At 45.5% G+C, this 14,116-nt stretch overlaps 1 protein-coding gene across 1 annotated transcript in view; it reads left to right on the plus strand.

Moving 5' to 3' along the window:
* The first annotated feature begins 434 nt into the window (after positions 1-434).
* The window catches only part of ELP3 (elongator acetyltransferase complex subunit 3), a 111,393-nt gene continuing 97,711 nt past the window's right edge, over positions 435-14,116 (plus strand). The window contains exons 1-6 of the mRNA XM_083432667.1: positions 435-605; positions 2,436-2,535; positions 3,107-3,245; positions 5,175-5,245; positions 7,472-7,535; positions 9,397-9,465. Of these exons, the coding sequence (XP_083288793.1) occupies positions 587-605; positions 2,436-2,535; positions 3,107-3,245; positions 5,175-5,245; positions 7,472-7,535; positions 9,397-9,465 (462 nt within the window). The 5' untranslated portion in view covers positions 435-586. The remainder of the gene's footprint in view (positions 606-2,435; positions 2,536-3,106; positions 3,246-5,174; positions 5,246-7,471; positions 7,536-9,396; positions 9,466-14,116) is intronic.

Raw genomic sequence — 14,116 nt, forward strand, 5'->3', positions numbered from 1 at the left:
ACAGCTTATGTTCAGGACACCGTGCGAGTTTTTGACAGCGGAAATCCAGTTTTAAATTGTTGCAGGATCAAAGGGGCCGGGATGGAACGCTCTCGACCAATCCCTTTGGCTGGGAGGCGGAGCCAAAGTCCGATCAAAAGGGCCGGGATGGAACGCTCTCGACCAATCCCTTTGGCTGGGAGGCGGAGCCAAATTCTGATCAAAAGAGCCGGGACCAATCCCTTTGGCTGGGAGGCGGAGCCAAAGTCAGAACAAAAGGGCCGCGATGGAACGCTCTCGACCAATCCCTTTGGCTGGGAGGCGGAGCCAAAGTCAGAACAAAAAGGGCCGGGATGGAACGCCCTCGACCAATCCCGCTGCTGGGAGACGTAACCAATGCCGGATTGGCTCAAAAGCTCGGCAAGGCCAAAGCCGGGCGGGCAGGTGTGCGCGTGCGCAGACCGCTTTACGGCAGCGAGGCGGGCGCTTGCCCGTCAGTGCCTTGTTCCGCCCTTTTCCTTCCGCGACGGCGTCGTGAAGACGGAGGGCGCTTGACGGCCAGCCGGAGAGACAGCTTGTGGGGAGCCGTGAGGGGGGCAGCGTCGCCATGAGGCAGAAGAAGAAAGGTAAAGGGGGTTGGCATTGGGGGGGGGGTCACGTGTTGACGAGGAGGGGCCGGTTTCTCCTCTCACCCCCCATTTTCTGTGGGGATTTTGGGGCCTGGGGGTCTTTCTCTGAGGCCCCCTCCCCCCTCGGTTCAGTGGGGGGGGGGCTCGTGAAAGAGGCAGCAGGTCTCCCTCCTCCTGGTCCCCCCCCCAACAGTTTCAGGATCAGGCAGAAATCCTTCAGGTGCTGCTGGGGGGGGGAGAGAAGGGAAAGAGGGGGGAGAATTTCGGGACTCTCTGCCTCATGATATATATATATATATTTGAATTTTATTTATTTAATTATGTTCTTATGTTACATCGGTACACATTATCATATTGCATCGCAAGGCTTATTATAGTATAAATTTCAACATGCATAGAAATCCTTCAGGTGCTGCTTGGGGAAGAACTTCGGGACTCCCTGCCTCATGATATTTATTTATTTATTTTATTATTAAAGTTCTTATGTTATATCGGTACACGTTCTCATATTACAGTGGTACCTCAGCTTAAGTACTTAATTCGTTCCGGAGGTCCGTTCTTAACCTGAAACTGTTCTTAACCTGAAGCACCACTTTAGCTAATGGGGCCTCTTGCTGCTGCCACGCCACCGCTGCACGATTTCTGTTCTCATCCTGAAGCAAAGTTCTTAACCTGAAGCACTATTTCTGGCTTAGTGGAGTGTGCAACCTGAAGCATATGTAACCTGAAGCGTATGTAAGCCGAGGTACATCACAAGGCTTATTATACTATAATTTTCAACATGTATAGAAATCCTTCAGGTGCTGCTTGGGGGAGAACTTCGGGACTCCCTGCCTCGTGATATTTATTTATTTATTGAATTTTATTTATTTATTAAAGTTCTTATGTTACATCGGTACACATTATCATATTACATCACAAGGCTTATTATACTATGATTTTCAACACGTATACAAAGTTTATATACACAAAAAACCCCAAAAAACCAAGGACAAAAAACTATTCCAAAATCATATATGTACCAAAACTTCCAACGTCCTGTTTATCCCATTGTATATTCCTTTTTTACAAATGAATGTACTCTCATTATTGTATATTTCTTTACATTTTACTATCTAATACATTCCTATATCCATATGTACCCTTGGTCTTATTTCTCAGCTCAGTCTCTCTCCGACGTCAGTTGAATGCTAGCATAGATAGCAAACCTTTACTGTATTTTTGAACATATATCTTATAGCTATCCCACTTTTCCATAAATTGTTGTTTTGAGTTGCCTCTCCGGCTATTTGTCAACTGCGCCATTTCAGCAAATTCGTGTAGCTTGTTACGCCAATCGGTTATTGTTGGGTCTTCTTCTTCCTTCCACCCCTTTGCCACCAAAGTCCGAGCTGCAGCCGTTGCATATAAGAATACCTCCCTAAAGACATTTGGGATGGGACTCCCTGCCTCATGATAAGTGGGCGGGCGCCTTCGCTGTGCCCCTTTCCGGTTAGCCTGGGGGCTGGCTCTGAAAAGCAGAAACACCAGGTGGCCTCAAAGAGGTTGCTGACCCCCGGGCTGGTTATAGGGAGCAGGCTTCATAGATCTATATACCGCAGAAGAGGAGAGCTGGAAGGGCACCAGACGGTCATCTAGTCCAGCCCCTTGTGATGCTGCTCTGGGGAAGGGGGCTGTGCTCCGCTGGCTATGGGTCTGTTTCTGGGCAGAGGTCAAAGTGCTGGCGCCTGTTGTGGGAAGCTCCCAAGCAGGACCCGAGTGCCAATGCAGCACTTTTTCGCCCCCTGCAATTTGCAACAACCAGCGGCCTTTTGCTTCTTGTTTCAGGAGACCTCAGCCGGGCAGAGCTGATGATGATGACCATCGCGGACGTCATCAAGCAGCTCATCGAAGCTCACGACCAGGGCAAAGACGTCAACTTGAACAAGTAAGTTTGGCCGGCCGGCATCTCCTGCTCTTTTCTCTCTTTTTAATACGTTTTTATTGGTTTTTTAACATATTAATTCTAACATTCATACAACATAACTTCTCATCTTATACAACATTTTAGGACTTCCGTCAACACCTCTGATGATTTTCCGTTCTTTCTCACTTATTATGCATTTTTAAATTTCCCATTACCTTTAATTGTCCTTATCTAATAATTCTCCTCGTTATCTTTTTTGCAATATTTCAAATAATACAAAACTTCTTGCAAACCTACTAGCGTAATTTGTTCATCACAGTTGCTTTTCAAATAGTCCGTAAATTTACTCCACTCTTCTGAGAATTTCTGGTCCCGCAGGTTTCGAATCCTACCTGTTAGTTTATCTAATTCTGCATGGTCCATCAATTTCATCCTCCATTTTTCTTTCGTCGGTAGTTCTTCTTGCTTCCATTTTTGTGCCAGTAATATTCTTGCTGCCGGACTCCTGCTCTTCTCTGCCCTCTGCCGTTTGTGCATGCCCTTTATCCTCCCTGTATGGCACCTCACTAAATCATGCTCTTCTCTTTTCTAGGATAAAGACCAAGACAGCTGCAAAGTATGGGCTTTCGGCACAGCCCCGCCTCGTGGACATCATTGCTGCGGTGCCGCCCCAGTATCGCAGAGTGCTGGTTCCCAAACTGAAGGCGAAGCCCATCCGCACTGCTAGTGGGGTAGGCCTGTTCGTTGTTTGATAAGGAGGCTTCCTGGCAGTGGCGTAGCATGGGTTGTCAGCACCCGGGGCAAGGCAAGTAATTTGCGCCTCCTAACCCGTGGATTTGCGCCCCCTAAGCTGTGGATTTGCGCCCCCTAACCCTAACCCCCAGATGTTGCGCCCGGTGCGGCCGGCCCCCCCTGCACCCCCCACGCTACGCCACTGCTTCCTGGTGTTTTAGACTGCAGTGTCCATCAGTCTCAGCCAGCATGGTCAGTGGTCGGGGATGATGGGAATTGTAGTCCAAAATATCTGGAGGCCACGTTGATTATCCCCCGTGACATCAGTCAGTGTTGTGGTCTAGTTGTGGGGTTTCAACCCAGCTGCCTGAAGTTCATACCCTCAATAAGGAGAGGTCTTCACAACAACCAACCCAGACCCTGTGATCATCATCTGAGGGGCTCCTATAAGGAAATTCTACCCTTGGTATGTTCATTTTCCACCTCTCCATTTTGATTCTCTGGCCCCATATCTGCACAAACTTATTATCCCAAAATACAGACGTGCTTTTACGCTTGCAAGACTGGGTGTTTTGCCATCTGCGGTACTTGAGGGTCGATTCCAAAAGATGCCGCCTGAGAAACATCTTTGCCCCTGTGGAGATGGTAACACCGAAATGGCGGCACATGTCCTCCTGTCTTGCACGCTCTACAAAGACCTGAGGAACGAGATCATCACCCCACTCATACTAACCATCCCAGGGCGCTCAACCACTGCCAGAATGTCTTTTCTTCTGTCAGATCAAAATGAGCAGATAACAGCAAAGGTTGCTAGGTTCATAGCAGGGGCAATCAGAATAAGGGCCACTAATTGACTGCTGATTCAGAACTTTAAATTGTCCTCTTATATCAAATTTCCTTTTCTGTGTATACTGTAATGTTTTAATGTTGCTATGGCCATTGGCTAATGCGAATAAAGTTTTATCTATCTCTGTCTGAGGGCCTTCTTTATGTGCCTCCACCATGAGAGGTCCGGAGGTTATTGTTGGGTTTAAATGTGAAAGGGGGAGAACTAGGTGCCCCACCTCGGAGGAAAGGTGAGATATAAATGTATCTCAACATGGGAACGGGCCTTTTCTGCCGTGTCTCCCCATGTGTGGCACGCTCTCCCCCAAGGAGACTCGTCCGGCTCCTTCATTGCCTATCTTCTCACGATCCCAGGGCAGCTTCCTATGTTCCTAAAAATGACTCAGTTGGACACTCATTTCGGTATAGGGCATTCTGCCCAGGGCAGGTGGTTGTGAAGTACGTACGTCTTTCTTTTTTTTATATATAATATTTTATTAGATTTTTACACAAAAAATAAAACAGAACAAAACTAAAAAAATACAAGTTACAAAAACACAAAAACAACCACAAAAAGCAAAAAGAAAAAAAAATCAGAAAAGAAAAACATTAATAAAAATAATTTCATCTTCATGATATTTCTTTCATTTACTTATTTCCCGACTTCCCCAAACCTCCCTTCACTGTATTCCAAATCATATATTTAATCAGCAAATCCCTGCCCTCTATCTCAATTATTCCTTGTCTTCATTTTAATATCTTGATATAACTTAGTCTCATTCAAATCTTAAAACATTACATCTTTTAGTTTTACAACTTTTATACTAATAACCTTTTAGATTTAATCTGATGTCATTTTAACATTCATTAATCCTATAATATTTCTGTAGATAATCTTTAAATTTCTTCCAGTCTTCTTCCACCGTCTCTTCTCCCTGGTCTCTGATTCTGCCAGTCATTTCGGCCAATTCCATATAGTCCATCACTTTCATCTGCCATTCTTCCAGTACGTCTTTCTGTTCCTTTAAATGTAATGATTGTGGTGTTTTCTTCTCAAGGGAACGGTGATAACTTCTCTGCAATGCTTCTCTCCTTTCTTTCAGATTGCCGTTGTGGCAGTGATGTGTAAGCCGCACAGATGTCCACACATTAACTTCACAGGAAACATTTGTGTGTAAGTAGAGCCTTGGAATATTCAGAAATGTTGGTGGGCTGGGTTGTAGACAACCAAAATGTAAGAACCTAAGAAGAACCCTGAACTGGATCAGGCCCATAGGGACCCATCTAGTCCGGCATCGTGTTTTCACAGTGACCAACCAAATCCACCAATGGGAAGTGCCCGAGTAGGATCTAAGTGCAATAGCAGTGCTCTCCGCTTGTGATTCCCGCTGCCTCCCACAGAGGAGGTATATGTCATACAACAGGCATAGGCAAACTCGGCCCTCCAGATGTTTTGGGACTACAACTTCCATCATCCCTGACCACTGGACCTATTAGCTAGGGATGATGGGAGTTGTGGTCCCAAAACATCTGGAGGGCCGAGTTTGCCTATGCCTGTCATAGAATCACAGAACAGTAGCATTGGAAGGGACCCAAAGGATCATCCAGTCCAACCCCTTGCAGTGCAGCAATCGCAGCTAAATAATGTTCTGGTCTACTGTTCATCTCCCTTGCTCAAAAGTGGGACGGGAAGTAAATCTTCATGAATAGCTGTTTAAGGAAAGATCTGTACTCATCACTTCAAAGAGAAAGATACAGTGGTACCTTGGGTTAAGAACTTCATTTGTTCTGTTCTTAACCTGAAACTGTTCTTAACCTGAAGCACCACTTTAGCTAATGGGGCCTCCTGCTGTCACCGTGCGATTTCTGTTCTCATCCTGAAGCAAAGTTCTTAACCCGAGGTACTATTCCTGGGTTAGCGGAGTCTGTAACCTGAAGTGTCTGTAACCTTAAAGCTTATGTAAGCCCAAGTACCACTGCATTTGAATAGTCCCTGACCCCAGCCAGTTGTACAATAATGCACAGTAATTAACTGGAGGTTTCATCCAAGACCAATTAGGGTTGTCCAGTCAACACTTCCTTAGTGGCATCAGAGTGTCTGACTAGGACCTAGGAGACGGGGGTTCAAACCCCACTTGACCATGAAGTCCACTGGGTCACCTAAGGCCAGTCACTGCTTCTCAGCCTAACCTTCCTCACAGGGTTATTGACGGGATTAAATGTGAAAAGGGGGAGAACTAGGTACCCCACCTCGGAGGAAAGGTGAGATATAAATGTAATAATGCAAATAGGTAACAAATAGGTAATAGGTAACCTTTCAGTGGTGAATTCAGATAGTGAGGAGGAATTAAAAAACCTTTTATTGAGGGTGAAAGAGGAGAGCGCAAAATATGGTCTGAAGCTCAACATCAAAAAAACGAAGATCATGGCCACTGGTCCCATCACCTCCTGGCAAATAGAAGGGGAGGAAATGGAGGCAGTGAGAGATTTTACTTTCTTGGGATCCATGATCACTGCAGATGGTGACAGCAGCCACGAAATTAAAAGACGCCTGCTCCTTGGGAGAAAAGCAATGACAAACCTAGACAGCATCTCAAAAAGCAGAGACATCACCTTGCCAACAAAGGTCCGTATAGTAAAAGCTATGGTTTTCCCAGTAGTGATGAATGGAAGTGAGAGCTGGACCATAAAGAAGGCTGATCGCCGAAGAATTGATGCTTTTGAATTCTGGTGCTGGAGGAGACTCTTGAGAGTCCCATGGACTGCAGGAAGATCAAACCTCCCCATTCTGAAGGAAATCAGCCCTGAGTGCTCACTGGAAGGACAGATTGTGAAGCTGAGGCTCCAAGACTTTGGCCACCTCATGAGAAGTGAAGACTCCCTGGAGAAAACCCTGATGTTGGGAAAGATGGAGGGCACAAGGAGAAGGGGACGACGGAGGATGAGATGGTGGGACAGTGTTCTTGAAGCTACCAGCATGAGTTTGACCAAACTGCGGGAGGCAGTGGAAGACAGGAGGGCCTGGCGTGCTCTGGTCCATGGGGTCACGAAGAGTCGGACACGACTGAACGACTAAACAACAACAACAACAACAACCTTTCAGTGGGGGATGTCCACCTTGAGGGTTTTCCCTCACTGCTTTTGGGCCCAACAAATGGGCAGAATCTCCTGCTGCCTCCAGATTGTGGAAGAACACGCCAGCTCTAAACCAGCTTCCCCCTACCCAACCCCAGGTGCTCTCTGGATGCTGCTGGTTCCCATCAAGCCCCAGCCAGCAGAGGTTTTCGTGGTCGGCGATTATGAGGCACATCGCCCAAATATTTGGAGAGCACCACAGTGGGGGAAGGCTAGCTTAAACTGTCTGCCTCTGCTTGACTCTGTTTTTCTCTTGAAAATGCAGGTACTGTCCAGGGGGTCCCGATTCTGACTTTGAGTATTCAACACAGTCTTACACAGGATATGAGGTACTGCTTTAAAGAGTCTGTGGGCCCTTCTTCAGGGAAAGTAGGTTTACTCAGTGCTGGGCGTGATGTCAGAAATTTTCCTGGGGGGAACCAGCAGTTAAATGTGCATTGCCCTAAACAATTCAGCGTCTAGGCTTCACCTCATGATGATCTTGCAGGTCCTCTCTCACCTTGCCTCCCCCAAACTAAATTTCATCAAATATACACTTAAATTATAAAGGGGTAGCCTTGTTTATCTGTTGCAGCAAAAGCATGAAGGGAGTATCTAGGTAAAGGTAAGGTAAAGGGACCGCTGATCACTAGGTCCAGTCGTGGCTGACTCTGGGGTTGCGGCGCTCATCTCGCTTTACTGGCTGAGGGAGCCGGTGTACAGCTTCTGGGTCATGTGGCCAGCAGGACTAAGCCGCTTATGGTGAACCAGAGCAGCGCACGGAAACCCCGTTTACCTTCCCGCCGGAGGTATTTATCTACTTGCACTTTGACGTGCTTTCGAATTGCTAGGTTGGCAGGAGCAGGGACTGAGCAACAGGAGCTCACCCCGTCGCGGGGATTCAAACCACCAACCTTCTGATCATCAAGCCCTAGGCTCTGTAGTTTAACCCACAGCACCACCCACGTCCCTCCTCAGAGTATCTAAAGACCTAGAAAATGCATTATGGCATAGGCTTTTAAATATGGACCTTGCCCTGTTTCTAGGTGAAATTGTTAAACTTGTATATAAATTGATAAATAGATTGGCCACTAGGTGGAGACTTGCTTATGATGAAAGCCAAAATTGTATTGGGATGGTCACCATGAATCAGGGACCCTGATGGGAGCATGGCCTCAATTCGCTGCTTTGAAATTAATTCACTGTTTACTCTTTTTAAGCCCTTGATCATTATGGTGTCAGGGCGGCACTGAGAGTTTGAGGTGCAGACCTTTCTAACTGGCCTTGTCAGTTTCTTGCATACAGTAAGTCTGCTGCTTACTCCAGGGTTACGTTCTGGTGATTGCACCTAAAGCCAAAATCTTGCAGACAAAACTCAATGGGTTCAATGGTGGCTAGGATTGCCAAAGTCATTTCCCCCAGAAACCTGCTCCCTTTCTGACCCTTGACATTTTATTTTTATGCTATGCATGCAAAGCTGAATGTACGTAACTTGTGGGCTTATTGTATTGATGAATGCTTTTTAAATAACTTTGAATTCTTCTGACTTTATTGAATCATTTCGATGAATTTGGCGTTGTTTGCTCTATTTATATGCTACTACATTTGATAGGACGCGGGTGGCGCTGTGGGTTAAAGCCTCAGTGCCTAGGGCTTGCCGATCAAAAGGTTGGCAGTTCGAATCCCAGTGGCGGGGTGCGCTCCCGCTGTTCGGTCCCAGCGCCTGCCAACCTAGCAGTTCGAAAGCACCCCTGGGTGCAAGTAGATAAATAGGGACCGCTTACTAGCGGGAAGGTAAACGGCGTTTCCGTGTGCAGCTCTGGCTCGCCAGAGCAGCGATGTCACGCTGGCCACGTGACCCGGAAGTGTCTTCGGACAGTGCTGGCCCCCGGCCTATAGAGTGAGATGGGCGCACAACCCTAGAGTCTGTCAAGACTGGCCCGTACAGGCAGGGGTACCTTTACCTTTACCTTTTTACATTTGATAGAAGACAGAAGTGCCTGGCGTGCTCTGGTCCATAGTGTCACAAAGAGTCGGACATGACTAAACGACTAAACAGCAACAACAACACGTTTGATAATCTAGCGATTGCAATGTTTGTTTTTTAATGTTGTTGATTATTGTGAGCTTTCTTGAGCTCAGCCGTTGTTGTTGCAAAAGCAGACTACAAGTATTAAAACAAAATAATGCACCTTTCCTTTCTTCCGGCAGCCAACTTCCATGAGAGCCATCCGTGCCAGGTACGACCCGTATCTCCAGACCAGGCACCGCGTTGAGCAGGTAAATATTTGCTAGGATGGAAAGAATGTTTCAATGTCTCCTTGATCATAAAGATGGTCATGCTCTTGTTTGCCATAATTTTTTTAAAAATTATTTATTTGGTTCAACGTTTAGTTATCAACGTTTTACACTCACATATCCAATATACAGCATAAAAACAAGATTCCAAAGAATCTCCCGGACTTCTCTCCTCCCCTTTGTGGATCCTATTGTTAGTCATTTCCTCCTACATCTTTTATAAGAATCCAAATCTTTTACATCTCCATTATATCCAAAATTCACCATTAAACTACAAGTGTTACTCCTACTAACTTCGTTTGCCATAATTCTGTTTTCTTTTCAAAAAACGACATCTGTTTGTTTCTTTAAAGCTTTTCGTTAGTCACCTTTTGAGCATCCAAGTTAGTGCATGGGACAAGTTTGGTAGCTCTGTTACCCCGGCGCCCCAGGGAGGCCAGTAGAAAGAGGAACATTTGAACCTTGGGGGACAAAGGCCATTCCACAGCATTGGGGAAACTCTGCTTCTTTCTTTGGGTGAATTTGAGACTTGGAACTAGATGTAGGAATATTGCCTCCAGAAATGCTAGCTTTGGTGTAAGGGTAGGTGTTGCGTGAGATACGTGACTGTCCTGAAGGTGTTTATAGCAAAGTATCAGCACCTTGAACTGAACCTGCAAGCACATTAGCATTCAGTGCAGCTGGAATAAATTATAGAATCATAGAAGAGTTGGAATAGACCACAAGGGCCATCGAGTCCAACCCCCTGCCAAGCTGGAAACACCATCAGAGCACTCCTGACATATGGTTGTCAAGCCTCTGCTTAAAGACCTCCAAAGAAGGAGACTCCACCACACTCCTTGGCAGCAAATTCCACTGTCAAACAGCTCTTACTGTCAGGAAGTTCTTCCTAATGTTTACGTGGAATCTTCTTTCTTGTATTTTGGATCCATTGCTCCGTGTCCGCTTCTCTGGAGCAGCAGAAAACAACCTTTCTCCCTCCTCTAGGTGACATCCTTTTATATATTTGAACATGGCTATCATATCACCCCTTAACCTCCTCTTCTCCAGGCTAAACATGCCCAGCTCCCTTAGCCGTTCCTGACTATGATCGTGGTGCCCCACTTCCACATGGCGGGATCAGTTTTCTAGTCACTGAAGCGTCTGAGTTGTCTTCAAGAGCAGCCCCAGGTTGTTGTTTTTTCAAAAAGTTTTTATTGATTTTCCAATATTGTAACAAACATAACAAACAAACAAAAAACATTACAGTATCATCATCATCATCAAATTTATTTATATCCCGCCCTCCCCAGCCGAAGCCGGGCTCAGGGCGGCTAACAACAATAAAATAATACAACATTCTAAAATCATTTCATTAAAATTAGTTCAACTCAAATTGATGGCAACCATTAGGCTAAAGTTCTGTGAAGATTGCCAAAGGAGGGAGTCAGGCTGTGCCCTGACCAAAGGCCTGGTGGAACAGTTCTGTCTTGCAGGCCCTGCGGAAAAAACAAACAAACAAACAGACAAACAAACAGAAAAACATTAATCTTAACTGCTATAATCCCACTTTTGTTGTCATTGTTAAGTGACTCCTCAAATCCCTCTGCTGAGTTTCCATATACAGTGGTACCTCGGGTTACAGACGCTTCAGGTTACAGACTTCGCTAACCCAGAAATAGTACCTCGGGTTCAGAACTTTGCTTCAGGATGAGAACAGAAACCGTGCTCCAGCGGTGTGGCAGCAGCAGGAGGCCCCATTAGCTAAAGTGGTGCTTCAGGTTAAGAACACTTTCAGGTTAAGAACGGACCTCCGGAACGAATTAAGTACTTAACCCAAGGTACCACTGTAGCTCATTGTAGCAGTTTTCCAACACTATTTTCATATAAAATTTATTTATTCAATTAACATCTTTCTTTCTTTTCATTTTGACTTCTATCCATAATATTATACAAGTTCTCATATTTAAATCCTAGGCCGATCTGTTACTCACAAGTCTTTCTATTTAAGTTATCTTAGCATATTTAACTAAATAGTCTTTAAATTTCTTCCACTCCTCTTGATACTCCTCCTCCTTCTGGTCGCGGATTTTTCCGGTCAGGTCAGCTAGCTCCAAAAAGCCCATCATCTTCATCTGCCATTCCTCCACCGTTGGTACTTCTTGTAATTTCCAATTTTTGGCCAGTAAAATTCTAGCTGCAGTTGTGGCATACAAAAACAATCTGACACCTTTCTTGGGCAATTCCAATCCTATTATTCCAAGTAGAAAGGCTTCCGGTTTTGTAATAAATGTATGTTTCAACATTTTTTTCAATTCATTATAAATCTTTTCCCAGAAGTCTTTCACCTTGGGACAGGTCCACCACAAGAGCAGCCCCAGGTTGAGGCCATAGTAGAAGTCAAGCTGGAAGACTTAGAAGAGCATGGCTTAGTGTTACAAGTTCCTATCCGACCTAAGAAATGAGGGAGACTTTTTGGCAAATGGAGCCGATAAAAGGGACTCCTTGCCACTGCATCAACCTGCTTATAAAAAAATCAGAGCTAGAGCAAACACTGCTTCAGAAAAAGGACATAAATGTTTTATGCTATAAAAAATGGACATTGTGCCAATAACTGGATACTCATGGTGATTCCTTAACGTTCTCCCATGGTGAGGCTGCTCTTAGAGGTGTTGTTCAAAGCAGCATATGAAAAAGGAAGCCTTTATTTTTAAAAAATACAGTGGTGCCTCGCAAGACGAAAAAATCCGTTCCGAGAGTCTTCGTCTTGCGGTTTTTTTCGTCTTGCGAAGCAAGCCCATTAGCGGATTAGCGCTATTAGCGGTTTAGCGGCTATTAGCAGCTATTAAAGGCTTAAGGGATTAGCGGATTAGCTGCTAAAAGGCTATTAGCGGCTATTAAAGTTTTAAGGGATTAGCGGATTAGCTGCTAAAAGGCTATTAGCGGCTTAGATCAGCTGATAAGCGGCTTAGATCAGCTGTTCAGCGGCTTAGGGGCTTGGGAAAAAGGCTGGGAGGGGGGAAAAAACCCCAGGAATCGCAAGACATTTTCATCTTGCGAAGCAAGCCCATAGCAAATTCGTTTTGCGAAGCACCTCCAAAATGGAAAACCCTTTCGTCTAGCAGGTTTTCCGTCTTGCGAGGCATTCGTCTTGCGGGGCACCACTGTATCTCACCATGGTGGAACAAGGAGACTGGAATGAGTGAAGGAGCCACACGCTTCTGGTGGAATCTTGGGATTCCCTTGTCAGCCTTTCGTTTTCTTCTCTATGCAGCTGGATCTCCCTTGCAGGCTAAGTTTGACATGTGGATGGAGCCGGCCACACCTGTCAATCCATCTGACAGGTGGCTTCTCTTTCTTGCAGGGGTTTTGCCGAGCGCTTGGCAAAGCATACGATAGTGCTTTGCAAGGGACTTAGCGAGAATGATAGAATTGTAGAGTGGAAAGGGAACCCGAGGGTTATCTTAGCTTCAGGAATTGCAGCTAAGGAATCCCTGACAGATGGCCTTCCAACCTCGGTTTAAAAACTTCCAATGAGGGAGAGTCCAGCACCTTCCAGGGTTGTCCTGATTTCCAGGTCTTCTGAAGCCCCTTTCAAAGAGTTTCGATTTCTGGGAATGGAGTTGAGAGACGACCTAACCTGGGGAGAAAACAGTAAACACCTGATGAAGAGAGCACAGCAGAGGTTATATTTTCTGAGAATCCTCTGGAAAGATAACCTCTCAGAGGACCTGTTGATGGCATTTTACCATTGCACTGTGGAGAGTGTATTAACTTATGGTCTGTGTGTGTGGTTTGGGAGCTGCACGGTCAGGGGGAAAACAATGCTGTCCAGGGTTGTAAAGGCTGCGGAGAGAATAATTGGGTGCACTCTTCCCACCTTGGATCAAATCTACGCTTCCAGGTGCCGTAAGAAAGCTGCAGAGATAGCGCAGGATAGTGCGCACCCCGGAAATGATCTCTCTCAGCTTCTGGAAGAAGGTACAGGGTTACAAAGACTAGGACTAGCCGCCTGAGAAACAGTTTCTACCCAAATGTGATTTTGGTTTTAAACGCAGTGTAAGGTAGTCTTTATGGGAGTATATGCTATTTAATTATGGGGTATCCGAGTTTTTAGGGGGTCAACCAGGCTGGGATAGCTGGGATAGCTGGGATAGCAGGCTTGTTGGTTTTTGAATGTCTGATGTAGATTTTTTTCAATTTCGTTGTTCTGTATGGGACAATGACAATAAAGATTATTGTATCATATCCTGTGAAGTGCTTTTCAGGCACCCCTCATGGGTGACGGTCCCTGCAAAAACACCCTTTCAGCTGAGACAGGTTTTTACTTGCCCATACCTGCTATTACGTGCTCCATACCTGTCGTATATTTCATATATGATGTCAGCTGTAGGGTGTGTCTTGGCCAAAATAGCCTCAGGAGCCAAATGGAGAGACCTGGATGCCCATTGATCGTTTTTCAGGAGTTGCCCAGAGTGGCAAGGGCAACCCAGTCAGATGGGCAGGGCACAAATAATAAATAAAAATTATTATTTTAGCTTCTGCATCTCCCCATCGCCTTAAAGCCATGGAAGCAGCTGTCTCATGTGTCCATCTTACTTTTTTTTTTAAATAATATTTTATTAAGATTTTCACAAAAGAGAAAGAGAAAAAT

This window comes from Podarcis tiliguerta (assembly GCF_965153285.1).
Source record: "Podarcis tiliguerta genome assembly, chromosome: 3".
NCBI classification, from domain to species: domain Eukaryota; kingdom Metazoa; phylum Chordata; class Lepidosauria; order Squamata; family Lacertidae; genus Podarcis; species Podarcis tiliguerta.